The sequence below is a fragment of the Nematolebias whitei genome, chromosome 18 (assembly GCF_014905685.2).
Source record: "Nematolebias whitei isolate Nwh7 chromosome 18, NemWhi1, whole genome shotgun sequence".
Classification (NCBI taxonomy): Eukaryota; Metazoa; Chordata; class Actinopteri; order Cyprinodontiformes; family Rivulidae; genus Nematolebias; species Nematolebias whitei.
Window position 1 is genome coordinate 33,696,644 of NC_056515.1, and position 15,673 is coordinate 33,712,316.

The 15,673-nt window shown below is 37.8% G+C and overlaps 1 protein-coding gene across 1 annotated transcript in view; it reads left to right on the top strand.

Annotated features, from left to right (window-relative positions):
* The window catches only part of LOC119424568 (poly [ADP-ribose] polymerase tankyrase-1), a gene marked incomplete in the record, with an annotated part of 90,613 nt that overhangs the window by 44,948 nt on the left and 29,992 nt on the right, over positions 1-15,673 (top strand). The window contains 8 exon segments of the mRNA XM_037692056.1: positions 5,990-6,084; positions 6,303-6,369; positions 6,525-6,711; positions 10,080-10,201; positions 10,305-10,396; positions 10,674-10,752; positions 13,416-13,587; positions 14,666-14,745. Coding sequence (XP_037547984.1) covers positions 5,990-6,084; positions 6,303-6,369; positions 6,525-6,711; positions 10,080-10,201; positions 10,305-10,396; positions 10,674-10,752; positions 13,416-13,587; positions 14,666-14,745 — 894 coding nt within the window.

Here is a 15,673-nt window from a genome sequence, read left to right on the forward strand (position 1 = left end):
TCCAATAAATTTCATTCCACTTCACGATTGTGTCCCACTTGTCGATTATTCACAAAAAAATTAAAATTTTATATCTTTATGTTTGAAGCTTGAAATGTGGCAAAAGGTTGAAAAGTTCAAGGGGGCCGAATACTTTCACAAGGCGCTGTATAATATGGCATTTTAAACCCTTTCCACACACTTACAATATTCTCAACAATGTTTCTAAATTCTAAATGATCTAAAAAAAAAAAAAAAGAAGAATGTCATGATTTCGGCTACCTGCCTCCACTGCTCTTTGCCACCTGCAAGCATTCTTGGCCACGCCCACTTCCCCGAGAACAGCTGATCAGCTGCAGCAGGAAGTTTATCCTGCAGTATGGGTTGCACAAATGTGCAGGAGGTGCTAAATAATTTAAAATAATTTATTTTGAATAAAAATTCCATTCTGATCATGCGGCTCATCCATCAATCTCCCAGTAGTGTGTCGTGTCCAATCTTATTTTGAAAAACCGCGATAGAGCAAGTCCGCAATAAACGAACCGCGATGTATCAAGTGACTACTGACTAAAGTAACTTTCTTTTTTTTTTTTTTTTTTTTTCTGAGTTGCTGACCTCAAACTTTCCTTGGAGTTTTGAGCTTCATCCAAAACATGTGCACCTCTAGCTGGGAGGCAGAGCAGCTAAGACAGACAGGTGATCGCTTAGACATCCATGTTTGTGCTTGTGTGTGTCTGACTGCACGAGTGCGCATGGAGAGCATAAGACGAGAGCTCTAGCTGTGGGTTATTTATCTTCTAAAATGCTGGCAGAGCAGAGCTGTCAGCAGCTTCTTACACTGTGTGTGAGTATGTCAGTCAGACGAGTAGCGGACAGTTTTGCTAATATGTTTATTGATCCGGTCATCAGACACCACTCCTCTTGTTAGAGCTTCCATGATGTGCAGTCATGACCTGAGTACTTAGGCAGTGGAAAACTTCACTGAAAAGATTATTGCACTGTTGCCAAAGTGATAATTTTACATTACTCAAAATGTATTTGATTACAGATTTGTTTTCGGTGTGATGTACACAACATTTAAGGCCAATCAGATAGTTTTCTCCATAAAAAAGTGTATTAAGAGATTATATATATTTTTAAATTTAACAGCAACAAATCTTTGGTTGTTGCTGTTTGACGTGTCAAACCTGCAACGTAAAGTTGAGGAATTGCATCAGAGCCACTCACATCTTCTTAAATAACAAAATGGTCCAAATCCACCCACCATACCTCAATAGATCATGTCTCATTGCTATGGTAACTGCTGACAGCTAGCAGTCACTGTTGTCATGGGAACAGCTTGACAGGCTTGTAAAAAGGAGGAGGAGAGAGAGGAGGCTGTCGGGATGGTTGCGGGAAATGGAAAACAAAGGGAGAGAAGGAAAACAGCAGATTAAATGCCTCATTAATGCAATTTTTTTAAATGTCATTTTCTAAAGTAATTTCTGAGATGACATTTTTGTAGCCTAAATGGACAAAAAAAAAAAATCTAAATCATTTTAGAGGGCTGGCTTTTATCACTTTTAGCTGCTGTTTTTCTACAAAGTGGGTAAACTCAAATTTTAAGAAAAGTGATTGCTACCAGGTCACGACAATTTATTTATTTTTTTTATTTTTTATTATTATTTTTTTGCAAGGGGTGGGGGGTTGTTTGGACATGATCACAGTACAAACTCCTCTCTTTCTGCATTCTTCATGCTATTTTCCATTACCTTCAATTTTCCTCCCCAGAAAAGCTTTTAGAAGATTAAAATTCAAGAGAGGGGCTTTATTTATTTTTTTAATATAAAGTAACCATATGCCACCATTAGGGTTAACTGTACTGAAAATATTTTGTAGTATGGCCTACTCATTTCACAGAATCTCCTTCTAGGCATCAAAATGATAAATGCAGTTTAAAAAAAAACAATTAATTTCAGTTAATTCATAACACATATTTTGTGAAATAGCAGAATAGTATTGCTTGAGATATTGCATAATGGTATTTAGAAGCTTTAACCTTGTCACTTCTCAACATGAGACAATCTTTGTCTAAAACTCTGACATGAACGGCAGTGAGGGATATGCATTCCTACACCTTTAATGTAAAACTTATTTCATGTGAGGTATGCAATCCAACATCAGCCGAGGCAGTGGTGGTACTTGGAAGTGTGGTTTAAGGCTCATTTGCACACATGCATGTACCAGTTCCTCACACAGCGATGACAGATTGAAGAGGCGGAGCTTAATTTACCCCATCTGACCCTGGCAGCATCATGGTGATGCAACAGTACATTTAATGTGTGCGTTTGGCCTAACTGACTGCTCACGGTTTAAGCTAGCTGATTAATTCTTCAAACATAATTTTATTAATTTTTTTATTGCTTATTTATTTTCTTAACAGTTTGAAATGACAAGTACACAGGCGCAGACACTGTCGGAAAGATTCTGCATTTGAAATGAGGATGATGACTAACTGCAAACCATGTCCTGCTTCCTCCAAATGCTGCTGTCACATCCTGTAAATATGTGTGCACCATCTGTCTTCACAGCACTGCCTCGCTCCTGCTGCTGCTGCTGCGGCTCGGATGAACTCTTGAGTTAGCAGCAGAGATCATCAAAGATACTTTAATTTTTAACACGCTCCTTGAAATCTAGTCTGCAGGGGAATGTTTGGAGATGTGAACGAGCTGTCTTCATCTGGTTTACGGAAAGACCTTCAATATACTTTATCACCCTAATATTTATGAAAAATACTTTTGAGGAACATGCGTTGTTGTTTTTTCCTCAAATCACATGCTGATTAAGATACTGAGAAGTTTGCAGATGTTTAACGTGTTATGCAAACATTTGTTTATTTAGTTACATCAAATATTGAATCCACTAAATGTCAACAGATAAAAATGCATTACGTACTGTACTTGCCGCCATACACGTTGTACCACCGTATAAGTCGCTTCAGTTCAAAAATGTCAAATAAAGTGGAAAAAAAAACATATGTTGCTTCGTCGTATAAGTCGCATCTATTATGCGTCACCGCTGACGCGTCGCGATAGTTATGCGTCGACAACCCGGAAATGTGGGTCGTTGTTGTGCCAAATCGATTGACTGCCAAATGGCGGTCGCGGGAGCGTGCACAGGAGGACTTTAACAAGGATTTAACAAGATTAACACTTAAAAACAATTATTTGTTTGCTCGGAATTATATCAAAGGCGTGTCTCAGTTGAACTTTTCCTTAATAAATGCACTTTAACGGTCAAATCAGTTGCATTTCGCCTGGGCGGTGCGGCAAAATTTGATGTTTGCACCAGGAGTTCCGGAGCGAGACGAAGGTGGCTTTCTGTGGCAAGCCAAGTGTCTCATTAATAGCCACTTTTACCAATTAATTAGACACTTGGCTTTCCATATTGGTCGAGGGCCCTATAGCAGCTGAAAATGGTAATGTTCAATATTTTCTATGTCAGAATAAATGATAGTCAGATCTCAGCCAAAATTTAGGTTATAAATATGGGGGGAAAATGTATATTATTCGCTTCCTTCGCAGTATAAGTCACAGGACTTGCAAATTTTTGCAAAAAGGTGCGACTTATACTGCAACAAATACAGTAATAACCTTACTGTGCTTAATATACAACAAGCTCACAGTAATAAAATCACAGCAGTTTTTATCGGTGCAGAAATAAGTTACATTGTACAAGATATTAAGCGTTATTTTTCTAGATTTACAAAGTTTACAGAGTCCACTGTTCTTTTTCACCTGGCCTTAAAGAGATAATGCAGATAATGTAAAAAAGACTTACACTTGGGATACGCCCACAAAGGGGCAAGAATATTTAATGGCTGCTTGTGTAGAATACCTGAACAATGAAGTGTTTGTTTGAGAGTCAGCCAGTTTGGTTCCAGCTTCACTTGCCAGAGTTGATTGTCATCTTGAGCTTTGCAACCACGTTTTCTTCATCACAAGTGATTACTTTATAGAAGAAGCTGTGGAGAAACAACTGGTACGACTGCAGGAAAGCAGGACAGACACTTCAGTATCTATTTGGAAGTGAAATCCCTGTCAAGACAATTACATGACCATATGGTATTACTTAATGAGGATGTAAGGTAAAATGTTACGTTGCTTTTGTTCTATTATCTTTTAAATCACCGTGCTGTGTTTCTGCAGTGTGTACATACAATTGGCTCTTGACATTTAAAGGTTATTAACTGTTTCTCTAAGGAAATCAGTGTTGTTTTAACCTCGTAATGTTTGACTGATTCAACAAACACTACTCAAATATCACGTCATGATGTGAGGCTTTATTATCGCCTCCAAGGAGATGATATAGTTGGTTTAGCTTGTTTATTTTGTTTGTCTGTAGGATTGCTTGAAAAAAAAAAAAAAAGCGTACAAAATCTGCCAAGTGATTAATTTTTTATGCTGATCTTGCTTCAAATCAGTTACAAGCACGTCGAGCATTGATGCAACAAATCTCTGAGGTAAAAGATTACTTTTGGTAATAGAAAACTGAGCCCAAAAGATTAAGATTACATTACAACACGTGGTACAGTTTAAGCTGGTTTGGTCGCATTTATTTATTTAGTTGTTTTTTTCTTTCCAGAATTCAGCTGCTATTGTACATTTATTAAGAACTGTACACAGAGTTACGCTAAGGACTTGTTTTCTAGTGGAATTGTGCCAAATTGTCAGACAAAACCTGGTTTTACTGCAATAAAATTGAAATGTTTAAACTGACTGCAGCAGCACAAACTTATAGTTTGTACATCGTTTTCAATAGTTTTCTGTTCGCCTGAGTCCATGCTCAATAATCTAGGTATAAAATCCAACAATGTTCTGTCAGATCATCTATACGGTTTCTTTTTTTGTGACGAGATGTTTCGCCCTCCATCCAGAAGGTTTAGTCAGTCTGAGGAAACGCCAAGCAAAACTGATTCTCCCCCAACAGCTTATTCCAAAGTGGGAAAATAAAAAAAACAGTTATGTTGGTGCTAAGATCGCCTCTGGGGCATTTGTTTGGTGTTTTCTCAGACTGATGAAGCCTTCTGGATGGAGGGCGAAATGTCTCAGCACAAAAAAAGAAATCGTCCAGATGACCTGACTGAACATTGTTGGAGTTTTCTGTTCAGTTTGGTCCTTGAGGAACCTTATTTTATTTGGGTAACAGACTTCTGGAGCCCGTTCCTCTGATGTTCTGCAATGAAGCCATAGTTACAAAAGGCCAGATGGGGCTAAAAATAATTAATAAATAAAAATAGACTGCAGTATGTTAGCCCTTGCTGCATTTTAATTACAATATGACCAACACTTTTTATAGTGTTTAAACAAAAACACTGACCTACTTGAATTTTAAATTACCCTCTCTTCAGAAAGTACCAAGGCGTGAAACATATGGAAGGTTTTGTACCCAATACCTTAAATTAAATGGCTTTAAGCCTAAACTGTAACTTGGTGGTGCATTAAATGCAGCACACCTTCTTTAAGTGCCATAATTATTCAAATAGTTCTTATTATCTGCTGCATACTTCGAATTTAGTTTCAGTCTTGTTCAGTTTGCTCTACAGCACATAGTCCAGTCCTCTGAAAGTTTTGATGACATGGCTGGTAGGCAGGATTTCTCCTGCAGTCTGGGTGTTGCTTTAGCTTTGAGGATGGATGGCCTTTGTTGGATGCATTTAAAAGAAATTCTGAATATGGAGCTACAATCTTCTCATCTCAGACCTTTTTTTTAATATATACAGACGTGCCACGTTTCATCTGTTACTGAATAGAGGGAATGAAGAATCCACTGTCTGTAGCTTGAGATGGGATAAAAAGGTGCTTTCCTCCTTGAATGAGTTTCTATTTCTTTGAGTCACGCTGGGAGGCTTGCACACTATCCAACACTCCTGTAGGCTATCAGGTTTTCGTCCCACTTTTTGACTTCATTTCCTCTTACCCTGTTCTTTATGTCATTGCCTTTCTGTCTCTGTGTGTTTTCCTGTCTCCAGTCCACGCCGCTCCACCTGGCAGCAGGATACAACCGGGTCAGGATCGTTCAGTTGTTACTACAGCACGGAGCTGATGTTCACGCCAAGGACAAAGGGTACATCACACACATTTTAAGTTTAGTTTTAAAATGAAAATTCACAGCTTTTGAATAACTGACCTCTTAAGTCGATGATGACGTCGGAGCATTGCGACGGTACTGGCAGATTTCTGTAGAATTGAAAACATGCAGTGCAGTAGAGATTAAAATAACAAGTTGTGTTTTAGTTAGGTTTAGTTTTTAATCACAAATCTGTTTGTGTTTGCTTCTTTCAGTGGTCTCGTGCCTCTACATAACGCCTGCTCTTATGGACACTATGAAGTTACTGAGCTGCTGCTCAAGGTACGAACACTCATGTTCTAATACAGACTGTACAGATGCAGTAATATTTATGATTTTTATTAATTTTTTAATTTTTTTAATCAAATAGACTGATCTATTTTTGCTGTTATTTTTTGGTGTGTTTTTACTCATTGTGTCGTTCCTCCCGACCTCAGCACGGAGCTTGTGTGAACGCCATGGACCTGTGGCAGTTCACACCTCTGCACGAAGCGGCGTCTAAAAACCGAGTGGAGGTTTGCTCTCTGCTGCTGAGCCACGGGGCCGACCCCACCCTGCTCAACTGCCACAGCAAAAGCTCTGTGGACATGGCGCCCACTCCCGAGCTGAAAGAAAGACTTTCATGTGAGTGTGGACTTTTCATCTACAGCACAGAGCAAAAATGTTCTTCAATTCTTTGTGCTCTTTTGCTACATTTTTTGTCTGTTTCTTAAAGTTGCTTGTCTTTTACTCTACTTGTCCACTTTCCTTACTTTTTAGAACTAACTTCACAATATGCAGTCATGGTCCATATGAAGGACTGGCTAGAAATATACAGTAGTCCCTCGCTACTTCGGGGTTCGACTTTCGCGGACTCACTCTTTCACAGGTTTTCAACGTAAGATTGTACACGACACATAATTGGCCGATTGATGGAAGGTGACCAACCAGAGCATTGTGCTGAGGGGCAGACTGGCTGTTGGGAGCACCAGGACATTTCCCGGTAGCCTGGCCCGCTGATCAGTAGTGATAAGGAAAGACAGACCCCGCCCCCTCCTTTCTCTTTCTGAGGCTGTCTGTCACAGCAGAGACACACACAGGTTGCGCGCCTGCCTGTTTTGTGTCTCTGCGCTGCTGTGACTGACAGCCTCAGAAAGAAAAAGGAGGGGGTGGACTGGAACATAACCCTCGTGATAAGAAAGGGACTACTGTATTTTGAAATAGACAAAGTTCTAAAATGAACGTGCAGAAAACTAAAACAAAACAATGATTGATAAAAAACACTTTACTAAAAGAAAGAAAGTATGTGTTATTTGAAGCAAAACAAAAAGAAACAAATGGTGATTTCAAACTTTTGCACAGTCCTGTACATACATGGTTTACAAATTGGCATTCAAGCATAAGTTGTACTTAAAACAATTAAAAATTACTTAGTAAATATTAATTATTTAAACAAAAGTACATACGTTTTTTCCCCCCCAAAAAAACAGTTGAAGTTGATAACCTAAAGTGTTAAAGTTAAACTTTCACATTGTTTGGTGCCTATTTTGATCTCCACTGCCCAAGTTATCTGATGTTTGAACAGATAAAGATGTTTTTCTTTCAAACTCTTAAAGTAAAAAATAATTAAATCAGTGCACTGAATGCAGCAGACATTAAATAGATACAACATAAATCGTTTTATTTTTATTTTTTTCCTGCTCTCTTGACTTAAACTGTATAAAATATTTTTTTAGGCCTTAAATGTGAATAAAAACATTAGCACAGGGGAGTTTAAAAGGCTTAATTATTTATCTATTTATGCAATTAACTAATATAAGTTAATTGAAGGTGTATTCTATGGATTCGTAAGATAAAATATGACTTCCGATTGCCTAAAGGTATTAGGTTCAACCGAGCACCGTGGTTTTGCAGCTCATTTTCTGAAACTTACCCATGTGCTCTTTTGTGAGACAAATATAAAAAGCAAGTCTTTTCATAAAGTCGTTTTTTTTAATACTAAATCGTGCAGATAGGTTAAAAACAGTGTGACACTTTGTGTTCAAGTGAAATAGCAGCAATAGATTGTTCTTTGAGCATAAAGGCCAACAGAACTTCACGTATGATCTCCAGCTTATTACATTTTCTTGTTTGATTTAAAGTAAATTATGATCCTATGAATTTATTCCTCTGCATATTTATAAAAAGTTGTCTACCTTTAAATAGGATGTAAAACAAAGATCATTGTAAGCAGCAGTTTTTGCAGCTGTTTTGTTAAACTGCTCCTTTTTTTTTTTTTTTGCAAATGAATATAATATGTATGCATATTCATAAATGCAAAATATTAACATTTAAATATTAAATTAAAAAATAAACATGAAACCTAAAATGGGCTGTCGGAACTGTAGTTTGTTGCTTCTCTTACTGTTTTAGCAAAAACCAAACGCCTTGAGACTAGGCCTGTCGCGATAAACAATAAATCAATTAATCGCATGATAACTGAAAATTATCGACCTCATATTCATTTATCGGCTTTATCGTTTCTTCGTGTCTCTGTCTTTCTATTGAAGACACTGGATGACAAAAGCCTCGACTCCGGTGCTCTTCACTGGCCCCTCCCTTTTTCTTTATCTTTAAAATCCATTTTAACCTTCCAAAATCACGTATTTTGATCATTAAAAGCAATTAAGCTGAGAAGCTAAGCTAACTGGCTGACCTCAGGGAAAAATAACTTAATCTTGTCAAAGCTCCAAAATTCTCGGTTGAAACCCGTGCCTTTGTGTAAAAAGTTTTTCTCTGCAAAAACAAGCTGAGAATTTGTTTAGTGATTTTTTTTAAAATTTATTAAAAGCTTTGTGTAAAAAATGCTATGCTAAAGAGCTCAAACAACACCGTGCGTCCACCATTTTGATAACCGAAGATAGACAACCCATGTCACGTCAAGGGGCCTCACTCCCATTTTTCTTAACGTGACACGCTGTTCGCTCTCTCACTATCCATCCTTCGGTTCAAACAGTTTTATATTGCCATCCAGTGGTCAAAAAATGTACTACATGCAAAACAAATTAACAAACCTTTCTTTTTAAATTTGACAATAATTACTAAATAAAAAATTGTGTCTCTGTCTTTCTATTGAAGACACTGGATGACAAAAGGCTCAACTCCGGTGCTCTTCACTGGCCCCTCCCTTTTTCTTTCTCTTTAAAATCCAAAAAATAATTACTAGTTATTGTCAAATTATTGTCAAATTTCAAACAATATTATCGTTTATTGCAATAATTTCTGAGACAATTAATCGCCCAGCAAAAAATATCGTGACAGGCCTACTTTTTTTTATTTATTTATACAGGTAGTCTCATTGAGCCACGAGAACTCATTTTCAAGAGAGATCTGTTTAGGGAGCAGATGGGGGGGGGGGTTAAGGGCCTTGCTCATGGGCTCAAGGTGGTGCGAATGAGGGTGGGGGCAAATGTGGGTGCTTCACCTACCCCACCCACAATTTTGATGTTGTCGGGTCCGGGGCGTGAACCAGCGATCTTCGGATCACAGGCCCACCTCTCTAACCTCTGCGCTACCACTCCCCCAAACTTGTGACTCTTTAAAAGGTAGGAGTGGTGCACTGCTTATTTTTATTCATCTGCTTTGTTTTATTGTTAATGTATTTTTCGGACTTTCCGTATTTTTTTTTCCCCCCATCACAACTGCTTGAAGAAGACTTCTTTCACAAGAAGACACATTTTAAATGTTGTTGTTCAGTGTTTGATTGTCCAACATGAGCTCTTTTATGCAGCCTTGAATGTGTTTGAAACAAAACAAACATTAAAAAGCAGTAAGTTGTTCATGGTGTTTTCTCCCGAGTGGCATACACAGTTGTTTCTGCTCTGTCTCCGGCACGCAGATTGCTACATGAGTCATCGGGCACAAAACAAAATTTTTCTATAATGTTGACTTGTTGCAGGGTCAGTGCCGTGTGGTCTAATTGAAAACGAGATCTTGTAGACGTTTAGATTTTCTTCCTGTCTGTGTGTGTTCAGATGAGTTTAAAGGCCACTCGTTGCTTCAAGCAGCTCGAGAAGCCGACATGACCAAAGCTAAGAAGTCTCTGGCGCTGGAAATCATCAACTTCAAACACCCCCACACACATGAAACTGCACTGGTAAGATAAAACCCAGAGTTCGCCACATATTTCCTGTCTAGCACAGAAATTGTCAGCATATGTTTGACGCTATGTAAATTTAGTGTTTGTGTGTGTGTGTTAGCACTGTGCAGTAGCATCGCCTCACCCCAAAAGAAAACAGGTCACCGAGCTGCTGTTAAGGAAGGGTGCCAATGCGAACGAGAAGAATAAGGAGTGAGTGTCGTTTTCACCTTGATTTATTTTAGAGGTGTAAATCACGAGTCACTCTGCTGACGTGGATAATCAAAGTTTTCAACAAAGTAACAAGGACAGGCTGCTGATAATGTAACTTAATGAAGTATTTTAATCTGTAGTTTTTAACTTCATGATTAAATTGATTGTTTTCACCTTTCAAAAAGCTACCTTTATTTTGACACATTTGGGGTTTTATAGTGATTTTAAAATAAAAAAAAAAATGTTTAAAAGTCTTTTTTTTCCTCCTGCTCTGTAGTTTCATGACTCCTCTCCATGTGGCAGCAGAACGAGCTCATAACGACATCATGGAGGTGCTACAGAAACATGGAGCAAAGGTGCATGTCGGCATCATTTAAATGCAATTTATTAATGACATTTTAACAATCATCTGCATGTTTTTAATTTCTTTACTCTAAATATACCTAGCTCACCTGAAAACACTTGTATACTTAAGAGCATTCCAAATTATTAAACATGTGAATAAAATACCAAATCATATTACTGTAATTTCCAGAATATAAGTCTCTACTTTGTTCACAGGCTTTGACTTAAACTATGCTGCAGCTAATTTATGGATTTATTAATTTTTTTGATGAGCTAACGAGGTTCCTGCCACCAAAACATTTAGCTTCGTCACACCCGGGCACTCGCATAGCTGCCCAAGGTCCGCGTGACTCTGACTACCTGTATAAATAAAGGTTAAAAAACAAAATCTGACCAATGGAATTACAGAACAGATCACAGTGGACCAATGAAATTTAGAATTACCATAAATCAAACGCACTCTCACTAAGTTCAGGTGAGTTGATTTGCGTTTCATGCACACACCATCCTCATGGAAAACAAAGAAATGCAGATGATGCAGCGTTTAAGTTAAAGGCGATCGATCTGGCTGTCGAAGAAGGAAAAAGAGCTGCTGGATGTAAGCTAGGCGTTTCCTGGTAGGCTACTGTATTATTTATTTATTTGGTTTTTTTTTAACCAGCCGTGTTACAGACACTGTTCAGGAAAAAATAAATTATTGTAGGTGACAGAAGTCTAACCATACCAAGCCTGACGGCTTATAGATAAGCGTGGTCTAGACATGTACAAACGTGCATTTTTAATTTATTTAGGTTGCACGGCTTATATTCGGGTGCGCTCAATAGTCCAGAAATTACAGTAGTTTTACTGTCATTGTTTATAAAGTGAAGCAAACATTTTGCGTTCTCGTTGTTTTACATCCTTTTGAATTATTATTATTTATTTTTTTTTACTTTAAGAAATACTATTTTTTTTTTTAGAACTAGTACACTATACATTTTCTATGAAACACTGTCAGACTTTCAGAATAAACAAAATGTCAAAAAAATCGAACATTAAACAAGATAAATGACTAAACTACTAAATTGTTTGCTTTAAAGACAACATCCAGTATGACATGGAGTTTGGCATTTTACCTTAGAATTGAGTTTTTCTCTGCTGTCCAAAGCAGCTTTACTCGTCTCGTGTTTGGAAGTAATTATTGTTTTTTTAAACAAACTTCTCAGTTCTAGTGCAATTATTTTTAACGGATTAAGGTCAGGACTTTGACATTTTCAGAGCGTTCACTTTATTCTTGTGTTTTTTTGTTATATAAAACTGCTTCTGTCTACTTCAGAGGACATTTTATAGACAGAGAGCCTTATTTTTTTCTAAGATGTGCATTATTTAAAATTTATGAAACTATTGGGGATTTTTTTTAATAAGTATTTATATAAAAAGAAGGATTCAAAGATGACAGCATTTTATATTTTATTACCAGAGAACAGAATGAACAGGCTTCTAATGGGAAATTTAAGGGTAGTTCTTACTGTATGCCATTCTGATGTGTTTTTTTTTTATTTTTCTGGCATTTATGAAACACGTCTTTTATAACATTAACAATACACATGAACTAAGAAACATTTTGGCAAAGGAACATGTTCTGCTCGAGTACCTGGGTCATCTTGACCCTACAGAGGACACTCTACTTTCCGCTTGAAATTATTTCCTATATTTTCCAAACTGTCAATATCAATAATGGCAATCTGCCCTGAACCAGAAACCTCAACGTCACCCCAAACTATTATCCTGCAATGTTTGTGTTTATAGAAAAAAATTTGGTTATTTTACTGAAACAGTGTTTCTGCTTCATACTTTTAAAAATATGTTTGTTTCATCTATTCCAAAAACAGCAAAGTTCATGCTCAGTCATCCAGGTATCAAATCCAATAATTCTGTCAGGTCATCTGGACAGTTTCTTTTTTATAGAGACGTTTCACCCTCTATCCAGAGGGCTTCATCAGTCTTGAAGAGTTCCAGTAAACTGTTTCACCACCAAGCAATAAACTTCCTGTCCTGTCCCTTGCCGACTCTTCCCCGGCTAGCAGCCACCAAGAAACTGTCCAGATGACCTGACTGAGAATTATTGGATTTGATACCTGGATGATTGAGCATGAACTTTGTTGCCTTGAACCACTTTGACTGTGGCTGTGCCTGGGAGGAGTTGACGGGGGACAGGACGCCCCCCCAGAAACCATCTTAGCTCCAACAAACTGGTTGGTCCACTTAAGAAGTTTACTTCTTGGTGGGGAAACAGTTTACTGGAATTCCTCAAACTGATGAAACCCTCTGGATAGAGGGTGAAACGTCTTTATAAAAAATAAACTGTCCATATATTTAAAAAACACTTTTTTTAATTAAAAAAAGTTGTTTTTTTTAACTTCATGAAATGTTCAAAAGCATTCTGTAAATACAGAACTTAAATAAATTGTGGTCTTTTAAGTGAACTACTAAGTCAAAATCGGCAGCTTTATTTGATTGTTTATTTTAAACTTAAGCATTAATATAATTATTTTTTTCTTTTTTTTTTCTAAAATTTGTGAATCCAATTTTACAAAAAAATTGTAAAGAATAATATAAACACATTGAGAAAATAAAGGAATGTTTGTCCGATGCATAAATCTTAATCATAAAGTTAGTATGTTTGTGTTTGTAGGTGAACGCCCTCGACACGCTGGGTCAAACGCCGCTGCACCGTGCGGCGCTGGCAGGCCACCTTCAGACCTGCAGGCTGTTGCTAGGATACGGGGCCGATGCCTCGCTGGTGTCTCTGCAGGGCTTCACCGCCGCTCAAATGGGGAACGAAGCCGTTCAGCAAATACTCAACGGTAGGCTTCGCTGTGTGAGGGGCAGCTGTGTGGGAGGGCGGCAGGATGAGCAGGTGTGTGCGTGTGCTGGGTTCTGGTTGCTATGCAATAGCGGCGAATACCAGGATGAACTGGAATTGTGTAAAGGTTGGTATTGATATTTTCAGACCAAAGATAGAGGTGAGTAGCTTTTTGAAGGAGCCAGCTGTGAAAAAATAAACTACGTCAGAGTACGTCCAGCAGCTTTTCTATATTAAAAGAAAATATTGCCTTTGCTGTGCAGGATCACTCAGCTTTAAATAATACATCCATCCATCCATTATCTTTACTTGCTTCTTCCTTTTCGGGTCACGGGGGTGACTGGTGCCCATATCCAGCCATCACTGTGCAAGAGGTGGGGGACATCCTGGACAGGTCTCCAGTCCATCACAGGGACACAGAGACAAACAAGACAATCATTCACTCTCTCACTCTCACCTAGGGACAATTAAGAGTTACCAGTCAGACTAACATGCATGTTTTTGGTCTGTGGGAGGAAACTGGAGTACCCGGAGAAAACCCACACATGCACGGAGAGAACATGCAAACTCCATCTAGAAATGTCCCCTGGCCGGGATTCGATTCAGCGACCTTCTCGCTGAGAGGCGGCAGCTCTACCAACTGCACCTTGCTGCTGACCAACTTTAAATAATCTACAAATAATATTTGTCCATTTCAAAGACATTCAATTTGTCATTCTTAATTCTTTTTTATTGAAACGTTTATTACATTTTACATATTTTACCTGTTCAACAAAGTTAAGTCAGGTCCTCTGGGCAGTTTCTTTGTGTTGAAACGTTTTGTCTTTCATCCAAAAGACTTCATCAGTCGGAGGAGCCACAACAAACTCAGTCCCATAGGTAGCACACTCACATAGTGGACCAACCAGTTTGATGGTGATGAAATGAGATGTAATGTTTCAACACAAAGGAACCGTCCAGAGGACCTGGCTTAACTTTGTTGGATTGTTTTACAAGGATTATTGACCATGAACTTTGATCTTTTACCTGTTATTTGTGCAAATCATGCCCAGTGGTTTTCTGTGTTTGCTTCACTGCAGAGAACGTCCCTGTGAGAAACTCAGATGTGGACTACAGACTTCTGGAAGCTGCTAAAGCCGGAGACCTGGACACTGTTAAGGTGGTTCATTGCATTTTGTCACCAACAAATGAAGCTCCTAATGTGCTTACCTGATTTTTGTTTTGATGATGATGCTGAAAGGACAAATAGTTTGATAATTTGTTCTTCTAACAGTCCGAATGAAGACAAATAGAGGCCTGAACAAATTAATTTATTTTTGCAAGTTTGCAGTTTTAATGCTGAACGAGTTTGCTGAAATTCTCTAAAGAAGCTGAAACTGAGTTGTTTGAAGCTAAAAGAAAATGAACAGTAGCTAAAAAAAAAGGAGCAAGACATTAGATAATAGTCAAAAGTAGTAAAACAATGGAAAAAACCTTAAAGTAACAAAACGCTAGCTCAAAGTAACAAAAGGATAGCTAAGAGCTAAATGTAGCAAAAATCTAGTTAAAAGAAGCAACATGGTAGCTAGAAGCTAAAATTGTCAAAAGGCTGGTGACAAGGAACAAAACATTAGCTAAGATTTTAAATGTAGTACAAGACGACTAAAATAGAACAAGTGTGCTGAAGCAGATAATAAACAAACAATATTTTTGACAAGGTTTGCCTGGATGGTATAATAGAAACTGTAACACTTATGCTTAGGGGACCTAGGTTCAAATCATGTCAGTTACTTTTTTAACTTCTTCTTTGTTCTTAATATAAAACTAGATCTAGATATTTACAAATAGGTTATATTTAGTCCATTTTGTGCTCTAGACTTATTAAATCAATTTTTTTTTTAATCACCTCAATGAACGTCTGGTAGTTGTCAATATGAGATCAGCATGCAGGGATTAGTATTCTCACTTTTTTATAAACTTATGAATACGTTGCACTCCTAAATAGTTTGATCGCAACACGGGGAGTGATGCTATGTTTTTAGGTTAAAACGTGGGGGAGGGCAAAAACATAGATTTGAGCCTCCGCTTTTGAAAATGAGGGTGCAGCT